Raw genomic sequence first — 17,563 nt, 5'->3', positions numbered from 1 at the left:
GCCTCGGCGGAGGCCGGCGCCCCGCCTCTCTCGCGCTCTCCTCCGGCGTGACGTGCTGCCCTGCCCCTCTCACGCCCGCGCGGCGCCGCGGTCTCTCCGCTTGGTTACCGCGTCCTGGCGCTGGCCCCGGAAGTAGGGTCGCCCCGCACGGTTCCCGCTCCCGGGCGGCGACGGTCGCCACGGTGGCGGCCGCTGCATCTCGTACCGCCTCCGCGGCCCTGGGCGTGGTAGCAGCGGGCCCTGGGACTATGACGGGCCAGGGCCAGTCGGCGGCGTCAGGGTCGTCGGCGTGGAGCTCGATATTCCGCCACGTCCGGTACGAGAACCTGGTGGCGGGCGTGAGCGGCGGGGTGCTGTCCAACCTCGCGCTGCACCCGCTCGACCTCGTGAAGATCCGCTTCGCCGGTAAGAGCCCGCCCCGCCCCGACGCCCCTGCCCCTTGCCGGTGCCGCGAACCGGGTCATCAAGACGCCGGAGGAGGCCTGGCTCTCCGCTCGCCTCGCATACTAGGAGGCGAGCGTTGAAGAAAATGCTGCTTATCCGGCCTCACCTGGAACTAGATTCGAGGAAGGGGGAGCCTGGGAAAGGGATCTGGCCGCCCTCGTCCCGGTTCCCCAAGATAGAGAAGAGGGATAGAGAAGGCTGAGAAAAGTTCGTATTGGCGTGGGATGCGGGGCTCAACGCTGGATTTGTAAAGGGAGAAGGGCATTGGCACCTTTTCGGGGTTAGCCGTCGCACGTGCTAATCATTCACCCTTGGAGGTACTTTGAGACTTAGGTAGCCACGTGCTTGGCAGCGGAGCTGAGGAAAAGTGCTTGGGGTAGGGGTAGGGCATAATCCTCAGCGGGTGGTCGGGAATAGGGGTGCGGTAGGATTCAGAGTGTGATACAGGGCCCTATGAAGGAATAGGGAGTATTTGGGTTCTAACCCAAATACTATTTTTTAGAATTTACGTTTATTAAGTGTAGTGAGTTAAGTGAAATTTACAAAGCACTTTAGAAGACGAATTCAACAGTAAATTCTGGAAAAGATAGTTTCAAAGAAGGTCTTGATAACTTTGCTGGGAAACTATTTTCTGGCATTCAGTTTTCCTATATAAAGATTTTATTTATTTAATTGGCGGAGAGAGCCCAAGCAGGGGGAACAGCAGGAAGGGGGGTGAGGGGGAAGCAGTCTTCTTGGATGCGGGGCTCCTCTGGGATTATGACTCCACGGGAAGGCAGGGGCTTGACCAGCCGAGCCACCCAGGCGCCCCTGACATTTGGTTTTCTTGCTACCACGAGTTCTGCCTTGAGAGTTAGATCTGCAGAAGTGGTTCATCTTCAAGAGTCAGATTGATTCTACATACCTAATATATATCGTTCTCTAATATTTGTAGCCTGCTTGTATAGGATACAGAAGCTCCTAAACAAAGTTCTGTCCTCGAGGGACTTATGGTCTAATTGTAGACTTGAATATTAGTCACATAAAATCTAGACAACATAAAATCAAGGGCAAAATGGAATAAATCCAAATATCAAAATATGAGTAGAGATAGACTATCAAGAAAATTCTAGGTTGCTGATGGCTGTATGTATGTTTATCTGTAAGGTTCCATTAGATCTTGAGGTTCCCCAAAGAAGGACTGATATTTTGACAGCTGGAAGGAAGACAAGAAGCTATTCTATGGAAGAAAATCAGTGAAAACTATGTAGGATATACCTAGAAGAAAACCTAAAAAGGCATATAGTTTCCGTGGAGTTTGTGACACATGCACAAATAAAAAGTATGACAAGTAACATTGAACATTTACTAAGAGCAAGGCAATGAACTAAGAGTTTTACATGCATTATCTATCTCATTTACTACTCTGAACAACCCTGTGAATTTGTTATCTCCATCATACAAACGACAATAATAGAAGTTGACCAACTTGCTCTTGTCGCAATTTATAACAGCACAGATGTGGGATTTGAACCCAGGCAGTCTAATTCTGGAACCCTTTGGCTCTTAACCACTCATCATTCTAGGAATCCCTAGTATACAGTGGTTTGAACATGAAGAAAGGAATTTTGGATTTGGCTGCAGACACAGGCCTGTATGACTTGGTGCCTCTAATATTTTGTTTAGGAGAAGAGGTGACAGTTGAGATGATCATTGAGAAATAGTATTGGTTTGGTGACTTTAAGACAGTGCTGTGAAGCAGATTGTGCCTGAAGAAAGGAAATTTTTGGTTCCTGAGAAGGTTGGTAATCTTGATGAAATGGGGGAGAGTCTTAGGAGACCAGTGCAGCCAAAGTAATAGGTAAGATGTTTGAGACTGGATAGGAAGACAAAATTAAAAGATCTAGGAATCAAAGCAGGACTTAGTAATAAGAAAGTGTGGCTGTGAAATGGTGATAGAGGAAAATTTAGGAAGATAAATAACTGAAATCAAAATAGTTGGCCATCAGCATTAATGCTATAGTTTCTATGCCTTCATAAACCTTAGGCCCTAGTGATGAAGTTGTAATTATCTAGCGGCAGGGGTATTATTAGTCTTGGATGTACCATTAAACTAAACCTGGAATATTTCAGTGAGTTAGGTGCAAATTGGAACTCAGAAGTGTCCAGAATGGGAGAAAGATTAGAAATCACTTGTGAGAAATGACTGGAAGAACTAGTTTGACTTGAGGTGGATAGAGGGCAGGGACAGATAACTTAAGATACTTGAAGAACTGCCATGTGTGAAAGGGAGCTATCTTATTATGGGTTGATCTAAAGACCAGGTAGAGGCTGGATGGAAATGACAGGGAAGCAGATTGTGGCCTGTCCCAAGTGGTGGTGCTCAGAAATGAAACTGGGGCTATGTGGAAGTGGTTCAGGGCTGCATGACACAAGTTAGAAGATATTCCTGCATTGAATGGAAAGGTTGGTCAGATGAGGTGATTGTTGAGGACCCTTCTAACTTTAAGATACAATTTTAAATCATCCAAGAATGATGAGAGAGAGAGGCACCTGGCTGGCTCAGTTGGAGGAGCAGGTGACTCTTGATCTTGGGGCCATGAGACTGATGAGAGAGAGAGACCCTCAACAAAGAATGAGGTGTAAACAGTAATTTTCTAAAATAATCTGGAAGCCTCGTAATCTGTAACTTGAAGAACCAAAATGTAGACTCAAGTAACAAGAATAGCACATAGTCCAGTTTTGTGTATGTAGTGTAGTATTGCAAGACCCTGTAGTTTAAATAAACTAATACTTATTGAATGCTTGCTGTGTGCCATACATGATTTTAAGGACTGGGTATGTATTCATTCATTTAGTCCTTGGTAATTTTTAGAGTTAGGTTCTGGCTTTTTTTTTTCACATTTTGTGGATGAGATAACTCAGCCACAGAGTAATCAAGTAACTGACTCAGGGTCACGTAATTAAGTGTTGGAGTGAAGGGGGGCTGCAAAGGAAATTTAATAGCCAGAGAAGAAAGGGGAAAATGAAGAGAGTATGGTGTAAAATTAGCCCAAAGAAGAGTGTTTAGGGGCGTCTGGGTGCCTCAGTCAGGTAAGCGTCTGCCTTCAGCTCAGGCCATGATCCAGTCCGGGGTCCTGGGATCCAGCCCTACATTGGGCTGCCTGCTCAGTGGGGAACCTGCTTCTCCCTTTTCCTCTGCACCCCCCCCCCCTGCTTGTGCACTCTGTGTCAAATAAATAAAATTTTTCTTTTTTTTTTTTTTTAAGAGTGTTTAGGAAGTAGATAGTCTTAGGTGCTGCTAAATGGTTGGTGAGAAAGAGGGGATTCCCAGAGTGCACTGCAAGATCTTCAGAGCATTTGCAGTAATGGGTGGAGACTCCAATCACATTGCAGTGGATTGGAAGGGAGGGACACACTGCACACCATCACAGGCTTTTGCCCTACATTCTAGCCTAATTTCCTACCATCCCTTCCTCCATCAGCTATATGCTTTATACTAAATCCCTAATGTTCTCCCAAATGGGGCCCGACATTGTGACGTTTGCATGTTTTTTATACCAGCTGTTGTACTTGTCTAGAGACAGACCTTTCTTTCCTTTCCCAAAAGGCAAATTTCTTTCTTTTTTTTTAAAGATTTTATTTATTCATTCATGAAAGACACACAGAGAGAGGCAGAGACATAGGCAGAGGGAGAAGCAGGCTCCCTGCAGGGAGCCGGATGCGGGGATTTGATCCTGGGATGCTAGGATCACCAAAGGCAGACGCTCAACCACTGAGCCACCCAGGTGTCCCGCCAACCCAGGTGTCCCGCCAAAGACAAATTTCTAATCAATAGTCAAGGCTCTACCCTAGCATCTTCTCTGTCCCGTTCCCTGTTACTCTATTGCATCTCCCCATTTCCTTCTATGCAGAACATTTGTTTCTTTTGTAATCCTTTTAGCACTTCATTTACCATAGTGCTCATAACTTTGCAACATGATTGCTGGTGTTTTGTCTTGAAGATTATAGCTTCCTCAGGGTCAGGATTTGTGTCCTACTTATGTTTATAGTCTCCCTTTGCCTGGCAATGACAAGGAGTAAATAAATAGTTTTTAAATTTTTTTAATAAAATAATGTGTACAAATGAATATTTTTCAGATTTAAAGATTTGATCTTAACTATATAGTGTAGACAAGATTATAGTATAAGGGAAGTAGAGGGTATAGAATATTGTTGCCTGTTACTGAGATAATACTCTACTTCTATAATTAAGTGACTTGTCAAAACAATTTAAAAAAATCATTGGAAAAAAAAAATCATTGGTTCATACCCATGAAAAGTAAAGATGGTGTTTCTGTAGTTTTGTTTTTTACCTCGAGAGAAATTGTGTTGTGAGCTTACTATTGAAAGGAAAACCGAAGGGTATTTAGAAAAAATCTATTAGGAGAATAAAAGACTTGAAATTCAAGGGAAGCATCAGAAAGATTATGAAATACACAGCAAAATATTTCTTGAGAGCCAGTTCCTCTGTTACTTGCTTTTAAACTTGTTATGTTGTATAAACTCCACAATAACCTGTAAGGTAGGTGACATATATCCCCATTTTAAAATGAGAATGCTAAAGCTCAAAATCTATCTTACAGGTTGTTGACATTTATCCCCATTTTAAAATGAGGATGCTAAAGCTCAGAAAAGTTAAGATCATGTAGCTAATTAGGGAAATTAGATCTCAAACCCAGGTCTTCTGACAAAGCCTCACGTACTTTAATCTCATTTCCTGATTGTTAGGTTAATGATGAAAGACATTGACTTTTCTCCCTTTTCCTGGCAATGGTAAACAGTGATTTTTTTGCCAGGCTCCATTAGGTACAGTGAAGTAGTGACAAACGGGACAATGACCTGGACATGTGTTTATATGGCTAGAGGATTATAATTTGTGTACACTTTTCTAGAGGGCAGTTTCAGTGTGTATTATAACCTTTGACCCATACTAATCCCCATTCTAATAGTTAATTCTAAGAATATAGAAATTTGTATGTTGTACAGAATATTCTTTAGAGACTTTAATAATAGCAAAAAAGATGAGAACAACTTATCGACTAGGGGGATGATTGTACAAATGATGAGATCTATGAAAGGGAAACCATATTTTTAAAAATTGTTTGGAAGTCTACTTAACAAATAACAAGTCTATAATAAAGAGGAATTTTCACAATATACTTTTGAGTGAAGAAAAAAGCAGTATACAACACTATATGTAGTAAAATACCAATAAAAAAAAACTAGATTATAAATTTGACATTCTTTCATTCCATTTCCCTGTAAGAAATAAGGCACATTCAAAATAAGATAATTTGGGGCATGAGGAGATGCTTAAAAGGACTGATTACAAAGATAAGTGATTATAGCAAAACCACAAGGAAAATTGCAGTATTCTACTGCTAGAAGCAGTTTGGGCTGTTGCCACCTGCAGGGCCAGATGTCAAGACGTGAAGGTCATTAAGAGAGCGCCACCTTGAGAGGAGCTGGACTGTCCGTAGTAAAAAAAGTTCAGCTTGCCTGAGGCATCCCCATAGGAAGGCAGGTGAAAGTAAATACCTGCTTCCACTCTCTTCCATCCCTCCGACCTCTTGCCACACCTCCCCACTAGCCCAACTCAACTAGAAACTAGAAGACAAGGACAGGCTGCTAGGCAGAACACGGTAGAGAGGGATGGACAGTGGATCTGGAAAGGAAACACAGTATTCAGCAAATATATATTGAGAGCCTACAGTGTACAAAGCACTAAGAGGAGGGCAGCCCGGGTGGCTCAGTGGTTTAGCACCGCCTTTGGCCCAGGGCATGATCCTGGAGACCCGGGATCGAGTCCCGCGTTGGGCTGCCTGCATGGAGCCTGCTTCTCCCTCTGCCTGTGTCTCTGCCTCTCTCTCTCTCTCTCTCTGTCTCTCATGAATAAATAAATAAAATCTTAGAAAAAAAAGCACTAAGAGGAATAGAAATATTGCAGTGAAGTAGTAGTAGTTTCTGCCTTCCCAGAGTCTTAATATAATTATGTGGTGTCTATGTTTATATGTGATTCAGAGCTACAACATTCCTCTCACCTAATTTTGTGCCTTTACTGCAGTGAGTGACGGATTGGAACTGAGACCAAAATATAAAGGAATTCTGCATTGCTTAACTACCATTTGGAAACTTGATGGACTGCGGGGACTTTACCAAGGAGTAACCCCAAATGTGTGGGGTGCAGGTTTATCCTGGGGACTCTACTTTTTCTTGTGAGTAGATCTGGGAAATTTTACAGTATTATTTTAAAGGAGTTTTTAATTTTAGTGATTTTTACATTTCAGTTGATGAGGCAAGAGGAATCATTTAATCAGTTTCTATGAATAGGAAGGGTCAGAAAGAGTACTTTCATTCTCTATCAACTGTTATCAGAGGCATTTGGTCTGGAAGAAAGTTCTTAATAGGAAGAAAGTGAAAGGATGAGTTGGAGAAATGCTCTTACAGAAGCCACTTCTCTGAGGTGAATCCAGGAAGATGCCTTACTAAAATACTTCTAACTTGTAATGAAGTTGGAAAGCCAACAAGGACAGGTTCTGGAGTCCTCATAAGAACACACACCATGGGAGCTCCCTCTTGGGAACAATGAAAGGCAGTGCATGGCTAAAAGAGCTTGAGGCACATCCCTTCTTGCCTCTTATTTGACCTGCCCCATCATCTTCCTAGCTCATTTGTTTCCTTCCTCCCTCACCTGTGAGGTATCCTCACTGTGTGAAATAACTGCTATTGCATGTCCATTGAAGAAGCACAGAAAGCGCCTGTGACAGACTGTGCATGAGTGTGCATGAGCAAAGCACTGCCGTGGAGGAACATATGCTGCCCTGGTATTTGAAACTGAATTCAGGAATGGGGAGGCTTGTCCTTGTCTTAATAGATGGTGTTTTTAGAAGAACATCAACACCTGCTGTATTTGCCTTTTTCTCTTTTGTGAAAAGATTTCACTTTATCTCCCATAATTTTTTTTAAAGATTTTATTTATTTATTCATTCATGAGAAACAGAGAGAGAGGCAGAGACATAGGCAGAGGGAGAAGCAGGCTCCATGCAGGGAGCCTGACGTGGGATTCGACCCTGGGTCTCCAGGATCACGGCCTGGGCTGAAGGCGGCGCTAAACCGCTGAGCCACCCGGGCTGCCCTGTCTCCCATAATTTTATGGCAGTATCCAAACCACAGTCTTTTCTCATTTTTGGTGGGAGGTGGGGGACAGAGGGAGAGGGAGAATCTTAAACAGGTTCCACATGCAGTGCAGAGCCTGACTTGCAACATGGCGGCTCTATCTCATGACCCTGAGATCATGATCTGAGCCAAAACCAAGAATTAGACACTGAGCCACCCAGGCACCCCCAAACCACAATCTTCAAATATTTTTTAAGTGAATGCAAAACAAACTCAACCTTAATATTGTTAAAAAATGTATTTTTCCTCTTTTTAGTTCTAAGACCCACTTAGATTGGTGAAACTATAGGTATAAAGTTTATTCTATTACAGATTTTGAGTTGTGTAGGTTCTCTAAAGAGAATTTCTAAGAACATCCATATGAATGTAAGGTTTATGTGATGAGACTTTCTTGTAAAATAATAGTATTGGTAAAGTTTAGAAGGATTTATGTAGCTGAACTCTTCTTCCAAGAGGAAAATGGAAATTGGAGTTAGAGAAAATAGATTGATCCGACTCATCTGCTGAGAAACGTTGAGTAGCTGATTTTCTGCCAAATAAAGCTGAAACGTCAGTCTGCCACTCAAGTGTGGCTCAGTTTTTCCTGTCTTTCCCCACCACCCTTATTATAACCTTTGCTCATGCGCATCTGTTTCCTCACTGAAACTGTACCACCAGTGCCACCTCCCACACAAGCCTTCTGTGATCTCTGCCATAGCTTCTCAATCTCTTATGACACCATCTGTTTTGTTTTTATTAAGCTTACATGTGTGCTGCCCATGGTCCTTGTGAGTCTGCTGGGAAGGACCCACTGAGTGTTTTATCTAGCAGGATTGCCAAACACACTACTGAACATGGTGTTCAGCACTTCTTTGTTAGGGGCCCTCTTTTGTCCTTTTGCCTTGTCTGCCCAATTGCTGCACCACTGCTATAGCCCTCCCCCTCCCCGTTTTCCTGTTGTTTTTATTAACTGATTAAAATATTCTGCATATGTAGCGGTAGCCATATACATTTGGGGGGAGGGATGGTAAACTCTTACAGTAACCATTTCCAGCAAATCCATTTTTGAAATTTCCTGAGGTTGCTGTATGCATGGACTTTTACTTTTGGGGTACTGCTGTTAAGTCACGCACATTTTAAAACAGACTTTACTGCTTTATGACACCTATTCAAATATTTATCAAACTGTTTATGTTTAATTCTTTCAGTTACAATGCCATCAAATCATATAAGACAGAAGGAAGAACAGAACGTTTAGAGGCAACAGAATACCTCATCTCTGCTGCTGAAGCTGGTAAGGCAGTATGTGACATTTAAAATAGCAACTTCCAACTTGATTTTCACTTTTTTGTTTTTTGTTTCCTACCCCCCACCCCCCATTGAACAGTAGCGTTTATGGCAATAAGTATGCTTATGTAACCAGTTACCACATGGAACTTCTTAGAAAGCAACTATTATTATTGGTTACTCTGGACAGGTTTCAAGAATTTTAATTATCATGAAGTAAAATTTAGAAAAGTTATGAATTCCTGCTAGTTGAAGATGATTTGGTATGGTGTTTTCTTGAATTAAAGTGTAATTTTAGTTTTCACATTAGCTTAGTAGCCTTGTTTAATTGCCTCATGTATGTATAATATTCCAAAGAGAAAAGCAGAGCAGGACCCATAAATATTTATAACTCTTACTTTAACACTTTGTTTACTGATAGTTTTTGTCTTTAAAGAACCTGATCATTTTTGAATACCTAGCTGCTAGCACAGAGCTGAATTACAGTAGGACTTAACAAATGTTTGTTGAATAAAGGACTACTTCGGAAATTCAGCAAATGAGAAACTTAACCAGATTAAATTTTTTATATCTAAAATTATTATTCTCAAAAAATAAAATAAAATTATTTTCTGTAAAGAATATAAAATATTATTATGTAGTTCTTTAATTTTTGAGATGTATTGACTACTTTGAATGGATTTGAGAATTGGGGTAGATATATACATGCACAGGTAGAAATTATTGAGGTGTTGGATTCCTGATCCTTTTCCACTGATTTTCAACCCCTCTGGGCTATACTCTTTCCCACTCCTGAATATTTATGTCTCCTAATCAGAGTCAGCTTCCTAGGACTTCCATGTGTTCTCTACACCAAGCCTTATTGTTTAGGAGCCAGGACATCCTTGCTGTCCTCATGCCTCAAGGGAAGTGTTTCACATGTCCATCCCCCTTTTAATTTACCTGCCACTAACCAAGGGAGGAACTTTTTATGTCCACCAAAGACTGTGGCTACTTTTTAAACTAAGACTTCCTCAGAGACTATATCTCACTGTTGTAGGTACAGCCGCTGAGCAACCCCATAGTTTATATTAATGGACTGTTCTTAATCTGGATTGTCATAAGTGACAAAGTACCTATATGCTGAGTAATCTTATTTAAATTTGATTTTAGGAGCCATGACCCTCTGCATTACAAACCCATTATGGGTAACAAAAACTCGCCTTATGTTACAGTATAATGGTGTTGTTAACTCCTCACAACGACAATATAAAGGAATGTTTGATACACTTCTGAAAATATATAAGTATGAAGGTGTGCGTGGATTGTATAAGGTAATGAATTATCAATATATTTTGAATAACCATTGTAACTTCCCTTGGCTCTATTGTCTGAATTCTGAATGACCTGTAGTTGGTCCTAAAAAACCAGACTCAGGCAAGAAGCAAGTTTATGAAAACTGAAGTCCTGGTTTATAATATGGAAATTGTGCTTTAATCTGTGTATCCTCATTACCTTAAGGTACATCATCATGACACTGGTGGGTGTGAGAAGGCCTAAAATTTTGTAACTGTTTCTCTAAGTCACACATCGAGGTCACCCATTCCTTACTCCCCTCCCTGGAAACTGTGGTCCTTCAGGAATTGGCTTAGTTTTTTTTTTTTTTTTTTTAATTGTTCCCCTTTAGGGATTTATTCCTGGACTATTTGGAACATCACATGGTGCCCTTCAATTTATGGCGTATGAATTGTTGAAGTTGAAATACAACCAACATATCAACAGATTACCAGAAGCCCAGTTGGTAAGATGGTTCTTTAAAAAAAAAAAAAAAAAAGGGGCAGCCCGGGTGGCTCAGCGGTTTAGCACCTGCCTTCGGCCCGGGGCGTGACCCTGGAGTCCCGGGATCAAGTCCCACATCGGGCTTCCTGGATGGAGCCTGCTTCTCCCTCTGCCTGTGTCTCTGCCTCTTTCTGTGTCTCTCCTGAATAAGTAGGTAAAATATCAAAAAAAAAAAAAAAAAAAAGATATCATTTACATTTATGGGCATTTAATAGATGGAAATTTTGTCACATTTACTTTGGTAATGTTGCTATGATGATGACTGCCACTAATTTAATTTAGAGTTAAATATTTTATAGGCAAATGACGTATATGTTAAGAATAAAACCCCTTAATTGCACATAGCTTATGTTAATTTTTCACTTACAGCTCCACTTAAATGTTTTTCCTCTACAATGTTTACTTCTATAATTTTAAGGAAATCTTGTCTAAAGAAAAATGTTTGTGTTGTCATTTTAGAGCACAATTGAATATATATCTGTTGCAGCACTATCCAAAATATTTGCTGTAGCAGCAACGTACCCATATCAAGTTGTGAGAGCTCGTCTTCAGGATCAACACATGTTTTACGAGGGCGTATTGGATGTAATCACAAAGACATGGAGGTGAGAAAATGTGTTATACCAAAATGGCTCTTAGGAGGTACCTTCCATATCTCAAACTGTGCAGTTGCCATTAGTTGTATAGCAAAGGCCAGAATGCTGTGGTGAAAACATGGCTGGTGGCCCCTGCTTTTCCATTTCTCATTTACTACATATAGAACTACAGACTTAATCTCTGAGGCTTGATTCCTTCATTTATAAAATTAGAAAATCTAGGCTAACAAGGTTGTCATAAAAATCAAATGAGATTAGGGTGCCTGGGTGGCTCAGGCAGTTAAACATCTGACTCTTGGTTTTGGCTCAGGTCGTCATGATCCCCAGGTTGTGAGATCAAGCCCTGCATCAGGCGCTACACTGGGCGTGGAGCCTGCTTGCAGTTCTCTCTCTCTCCTTCTCTCCTACCCCCGCCACTTGCTCGTACTGTCTCAAAAAAAAACAAAAACAAAAAAACCTCTGTTTCAACAAATTAATATTCCAAAATTTAGGTGTCACAAGATAGTTGAATGGGATTGAATATACGAAGTCATAAAAACTCTAGTATAATTAAACTGCTACTTGCACAATCACTTGTTGCCATGTATGGAAGAGATGCTCCCTCTTCAACTACCTATAACTTACAGACTGTTATAGATAGACATCCTTAATTTCTCTGTAATTCTAAAAGGGTAAAGCAGAATGTTTAGGATGTTTACATTGAGTACAGTAATTATTTATTGTGAACCCAGGTGACAAGTTCCAAGGCCATATTCCCATTTTGGGCATTAAGGAAATAAAATTATTTTTGTGTGTGCTAGATTTAGTATCTTCTGGCATTTATGTAAGCTGTAAGATTTTTAATGCCTACATTAGATCAGTTCATGCTCCTATACGTTTGTACATTTAGAGACATTTGAAAGATGTCATCACAGCACTCTTCAGTTCTGGAGTGCCCCTGCCCTCTCTTCTCTAGTCAGTCACAGAAGGAATGTGAGCTCCTACAAATGGCTCGTAAACTACATTTCAGCATGTCAAAAACATGGATGCAAATCACAGGGAGGCTTGAATGCTGGTTCCATGCCCTATGCCAATTAAAACTTTTGTATCTTCAGGCTAGCTATGTAGGAAATTAAACATATATCTATTTTTCCCTCTAAAGGAAAGAAGGCATCGGTGGATTTTACAAAGGAATTGCTCCCAATTTGATTAGAGTGACACCAGCTTGCTGTATTACTTTTGTGGTATATGAGAACGTCTCACATTTTCTACTAGACCTTAGAGAAAAAAAAAAGTAAGCTAAAAGAAGTTAATTCCAATACATCTGCTTAAGCAGCAACTCTTCCTTTGTGTCTGAGATGTAAACATCAGAAGAAGACAGCGCAGCAACATGGCTCACAATGAAAATTGATCTACAATCATTAGTAGTCAGAGAACTGCTAAGAACTTGCAATGTTTTTCTGCTTTTTGCCTTCCCTGTATGTGTGGGACTTGGCTACCTCTGCCAGAAATGGCTCCCATCAACACAATAGTAAAACTGACATCAAGTGGAGAGTTTCACAAATTTCTGTACTTCACTCTTCAAGTAGGAGCTGATAACAGCATTTGCTAAATGGATTAGCTGAATATGCTGCTTTTTTCTAAACTCATTTGCCTGGATTGGGTTTAGAATCAGTCTCGTGCAAAATAGCAAGTAATGGCTTCTGAAAAGAATTTTATCATTGCTGTTTCAAGGATAAATTAAACTTTAAGGATTTTCTGGGCAAAGTGTTGCTTAAATCCAGACCATTTTTGAATTGGGAAATTTTGGTGAGAAAAAAGCCCTATATATAAATGTGCTTTAGTTTCAATTCAATTGGAATGTGCTCACTAGGGAAATTTGAAAAGTGATATGCTTCTCTTAATTTGAAAAGTAACTGATATTTGTTGTTATTCTGCAATTAATCTTTTCCCCTGGGGGCTCTTCCATAATTTAAAATATAATTGTGGATTCAGTGACTATTTTTTGACATAGATACTTAGTGTCTCTTAAACTTATAAAATCTGAATTGGGATCCAGCTGTATCAGTCTTGGTTAACATATTTGGCTACAATCACTAACTGGCTATAAATCAGTAATAGATCACTTCATACAAATACTGTAATGATTGGGATCTGTTAGTTGAGAAACTGGGGGGAAATGAGTAACTTCCTAAGTCAGCCATCAGATATATGGGTCCAGATCTCAAATAAATGATTAATATACATTGGTTGCTCATATTCAGATGGAATTCTATTAATGGACGTTATTGATTTTTACTTGAGTCATATAAATACCTATAAAAGACTGCCCCAAAAGGACATCAGAATTATATTTTTATTTATCATAAGCCTTTATGAATGCTGTTGCACTTCCATCTGTCTGTTGTAAATAAAAAACATTGTGGTTTTCAAAACCATTTTTAAATGGTTCTTTGAAAATAGGTCTATTTTTTATATTTTGCAAATGGCATTTTAAAAATATGAAACAAGTATCTAATTGTATTTAATTTGTTGTAACATGCACAGGAATACTTTATAAATTAAATGTGATGTATTTTTTCATACTTCTGGATTTACTATAATTCATATGAAATCCTGATGTTAGTCCCTATATGGAAGACTGGCTACAGCTGCTGTTTCGAGTTTTAGAGGTAGTGCCATTGTTTGAATGCCTCCTGTGTACCCCCAAATTAATAAAACATAATTCCTGTCTTCTAAGAGCATACAAACTTGCAGAATTAAATAAATAAGCATTAAAGAGTAACAGTTCTAGACTAACAGGCAAGCAGATTTCTACAAAGCTCTGTAAGAGTCCTGAGAAAAGAGAACTCATTCCACTAAGTCAACAACAAATTCTGATGAGCTCTTGCTCTGTGCCATCACTGAAGATAGAGCAGGAAATAAGCCAGACAACATTCCTGCCCTCGGGGGATTTTCATTTTAGTGGGAGTGACAGAAAACAAATTGTGCATAATACATTCTCAGATATTAAATGCTATAAATAGAACTAAAGCAGAATTGGAAATAGTGTTACTATCTTAGGATGCTTAGGATCAGGAAAGATCTCTTTGAAGAGGTAGTATTTGAAACATTTTGAAAGAAGTGAGGAACAAGCTGCAATGAGATAGAGGAAACACATTCTAGGCAGAGAATATGAAGTACAAAGGCACTGAGGCCGGAATTAATTTAGAGGAGATGGGTAAGGACAGAGTGGCCAGGGAGAGGAGGTTGGAGAAATAGCCCTTTAGTATGGTAGGAAAGAATGCAGGATTCACTTCAAATTTCAGCTTTCCTGTTTACTGCCTGGCCTCCAGCCAAATTTTCTCATATGTAAAATGTCTTAGATTTATTCCTTTGTGGATGAGGATGCTTGGACAAGTGATTATTGAGGGAGTGCTCTTAGGAGCATCTGTAACGGAGTTAAGAAAATGGGAAGAAGTTTTAGATGTTCACCTGCAGCCTGACCCTACAGGACACTCTGCAGTATGAATTGGACCACAGAGATTGTCCTGCCCTGAGGTGAGTGGCTGGGTTACTGTATTCTCACGTCAAGTGGTCACTGACCACCTGTTGTGGTTGGAAGGAGGGAAGGCTAGGTGGAGGTGACTGCTGTTAGCAGCTGGGTTATGGGTGTACCAGCCTTGTAAAAAGGGATTTGGTGGGTTACCAACAGCATCTGCAAATGAGGATATTAAAAGTATGTAGTTCATAAGACTGTTGATGAGATTAAATGGATCGATCCATCTAAAGTGCTTAGCACTGTCCCTGGGCCAGGTCTTACAGGCCATGGTCAGGGGTTTAGATTGCAGGAGAGATCATTCTAGTGATTGTATGAAGAAGCAGGATACAACAGGGTTACTAGTTAGGAAGCTTCCACAGATATCTAATCAAGAGCTGATGGTAGCATGGACCTGATTGATAGAGCTGGAGATGGTTTATAGCTTGGGGGGAACTAGAAGAGAGTTCATGGAAGGGAAACTTGAAGCTTGGCCTTGATGGTAGAGATTTCAAAGGGAACCATGAAAAAAAGCACAGGTGACATGTCTTGAACAATGTGTTGTCCATGTGGTAATGAAGAAATAGAAGAGAAGGCTGAAAGATTGGGACCAGAACATGAGAATGCTGAGTCTTACTAAATGTATTTGGGTTTTATTTGATGAGTAAAAGAGAAGTGAGAGTCATTAACAGAACCGAGAGACACGGTTACATCTTGGGGGTGGGTGACGGAAGCAGACCAATCAGATAAGGCGAGCAAACTCAAAGGGACGGGGTTATCAACTGTGTAAATATTTCAGTAAGATGAAGATGGATGTCACTGATAAGTTTAAGCAGATTCAAATTCTAGAGGCCAAAGACAGATTGCAAGCAGCTAAGCAGGTGGGGCAAACGACAAGTATTCATTTCAGTCTAGGCTCTTCTTGGATTTCAGCAGATAAAGGAAAGGCAGAGAGAGAACTTTAGCTTGAAAAAAAGTACTAGGATCTGGGAAGGGGTGCAAGTTGGGGAGGCTGTCCGAGGGAAAACCAGAACACGATTGTAAAAATGCTCAAAGATTAAGATCTAGGCCAAAACAAAACTTGCCGGAGCTTAGCCTCAGAACATATGTATGGTATAACGTGAACCAAAATGATGTTGAGTACCATGCCTTGTGAAAAGAAGGTTATTCTGTTTCAGTATGTGCTTTTGTCCCAAGGGAGTTTTAAAAAGCCATGTTGTTTAAAGGCCATACTAGAAAAGGATTAGTGACTAAAAAGTATGAGTCCAGGAGTCCTCAGAGTAAGGTCTCTCTTTTAAATATGGACAGGTTACTGAACAAAAAACCTCCAGACAGAGTATTATTACCACTTTAATAACAAGGCCTCTTTAGTGATTGTAAAATTACAGAAATAAAATACCTTGAAATGATTTATTTCACCTTTATTCCTTTCTAAACATGTATTATTTAACATGCAGGAGGTATGTGAAATTTTGGGTTACTTTGAGTGAAGTCTTCCAATTTCTTTCCAAGTGAGGGAATAAGAAATAGACTCTGGAAGTACTTACTCATAGTGAATACCCGTTACTGGCTGCTTGGCATCTATTTCTCTTCTGAGATTAGTAGCTGGAATTTCTTTTCAGAACCTCCCTCCTTCCTCCAGTCTCACACTTGTGGTTTAGATGGAATTGGCCTCACCTGCCCCAGAAGGGGGCCCTACTTAACAGAGCCGATGTAAATGTGCCATCTCTGTTAGTAATGAATGTTTGGAATTGACACAGTTGCCTAAGCTGACCCAGTCAGAGTGACTCTTAAAAAGACTTTTTTTTCTGTGTATCCTGATATAGATCCTCTCCTCGCTGTTTCACCAATTAGGATTTGTGTAATTCACAGAGCTCCTCAAAACCAACCTAAATCATGTTATATGAGATTCTGGATCAATTCTGACCCCCAGCTCTATGTACCTCTATAGTTTTCAATTGAGTGAACCAATAACTTTATTTTTTAATCCACTCTCAGTTGGATCTTTCTGTTACTCGATACAACTGAAAGCTTCCCCGATGACACAGAATCTGTGATACAGACCCTAAAGTCCATGTGTCATTTTCCTATCAACTGTCATGATGTTGAACTCTTGTTGGTTTGGAAATTGATGTTTACCTTTAGGAAAAAGGAGCACTTTGTGACCCTTCCGTATGTTGTATGGGTTCTTGAAAATGTTTTTACCTTTGCTGAAAAACATTAAGTTATTTAATATTTACCAAAAAATTAAAGAGCTTATTCAACTCACCATGAAAAGCATCAAAGAGAAAAACTGACCAGTACACTCAGAAAAATAACTAAAATCTGCTGTGGGAGAAGTGTTGGATAATTTGAAAGTTGTCCCCAAAATATTTTCTGACATCAAATATCACAAAATTGTGTGTTTATATTAAATTTCAGTTAGGTTGGGACGCCTGGGTGGCTCAGTGTTTGAGCATCTGCCTTTGGCTCAGGTGGTGATCCCGGAGTCCTGGGATCGAGTCCTGCATCCGGCTCCCTACAGGGAGCCTGCTTCTCCCTCTGCCTGTGTCTCTGCCTCTCTTTGTCTCTCATAAATAAATAGATAAAATATTTAAAATTAACTTCAGTATATGTTAATTGTGATGTTAGGCATGTTCTACTCAAGGCTAGCAAGTGATAAAACCAGTTTACACTCAACATGTCAAAAAGCACCAAGATGCTTTTTGTTAAGAGATTCACATTAACTTCTTTCTCACCCAGGCTT

The 17,563-nt window shown here is 40.2% G+C and overlaps 1 protein-coding gene across 2 annotated transcripts; it reads left to right on the top strand.

The window, feature by feature from the left end:
- The first annotated feature begins 57 nt into the window (after positions 1 to 57).
- Positions 58 to 16,230, top strand: SLC25A32 (solute carrier family 25 member 32). Of its 2 annotated transcripts, none has more exons than XM_025450251.3 (7): positions 58 to 405; positions 6,530 to 6,680; positions 8,829 to 8,914; positions 10,060 to 10,220; positions 10,574 to 10,687; positions 11,185 to 11,330; positions 12,463 to 16,230. In XM_025450251.3, the coding sequence occupies exons 1-7, from the start codon at positions 249 to 251 to the stop codon at positions 12,596 to 12,598; spliced, it is 951 nt and encodes a 316-aa protein (XP_025306036.1). In that variant the 5' UTR covers positions 58 to 248; the 3' UTR covers positions 12,599 to 16,230. The 2 variants fall into 2 exon arrangements, with proteins under 2 accessions (XP_025306036.1, XP_025306037.1); XM_025450252.3 differs by lacking the exon at positions 58 to 405 and adding an exon at positions 430 to 651.
- Positions 16,231 to 17,563: the final 1,333 nt, after the last annotated feature.

Source organism: Canis lupus, chromosome 13 (assembly GCF_003254725.2).
Source record: "Canis lupus dingo isolate Sandy chromosome 13, ASM325472v2, whole genome shotgun sequence".
In the NCBI taxonomy this organism is placed as follows: domain Eukaryota; kingdom Metazoa; phylum Chordata; class Mammalia; order Carnivora; family Canidae; genus Canis; species Canis lupus.
The sequence above is the reverse complement of the archived record's forward strand: the minus strand, read 5'-3'. Positions and strand labels throughout refer to the sequence as shown.

What these genes read in the sequence shown, in the direction of transcription:
- SLC25A32 (XM_025450251.3), top strand. Translation starts at nt 249, where the DNA reads ATGACGGGCCAGGGCCAGTCGGCGGCGTCAGGGTCGTCGGCGTGGAGC. An exon ending in CGTGAAGATCCGCTTCGCCG is followed by an intron (nt 406 to 6,529) that starts GTAAGAGCCCGC and finishes CCTTTACTGCAG; the next exon opens with TGAGTGACGGATTGGAACTG. An exon ending in TGGGGACTCTACTTTTTCTT is followed by an intron (nt 6,681 to 8,828) that starts GTGAGTAGATCT and finishes TAATTCTTTCAG; the next exon opens with TTACAATGCCATCAAATCAT.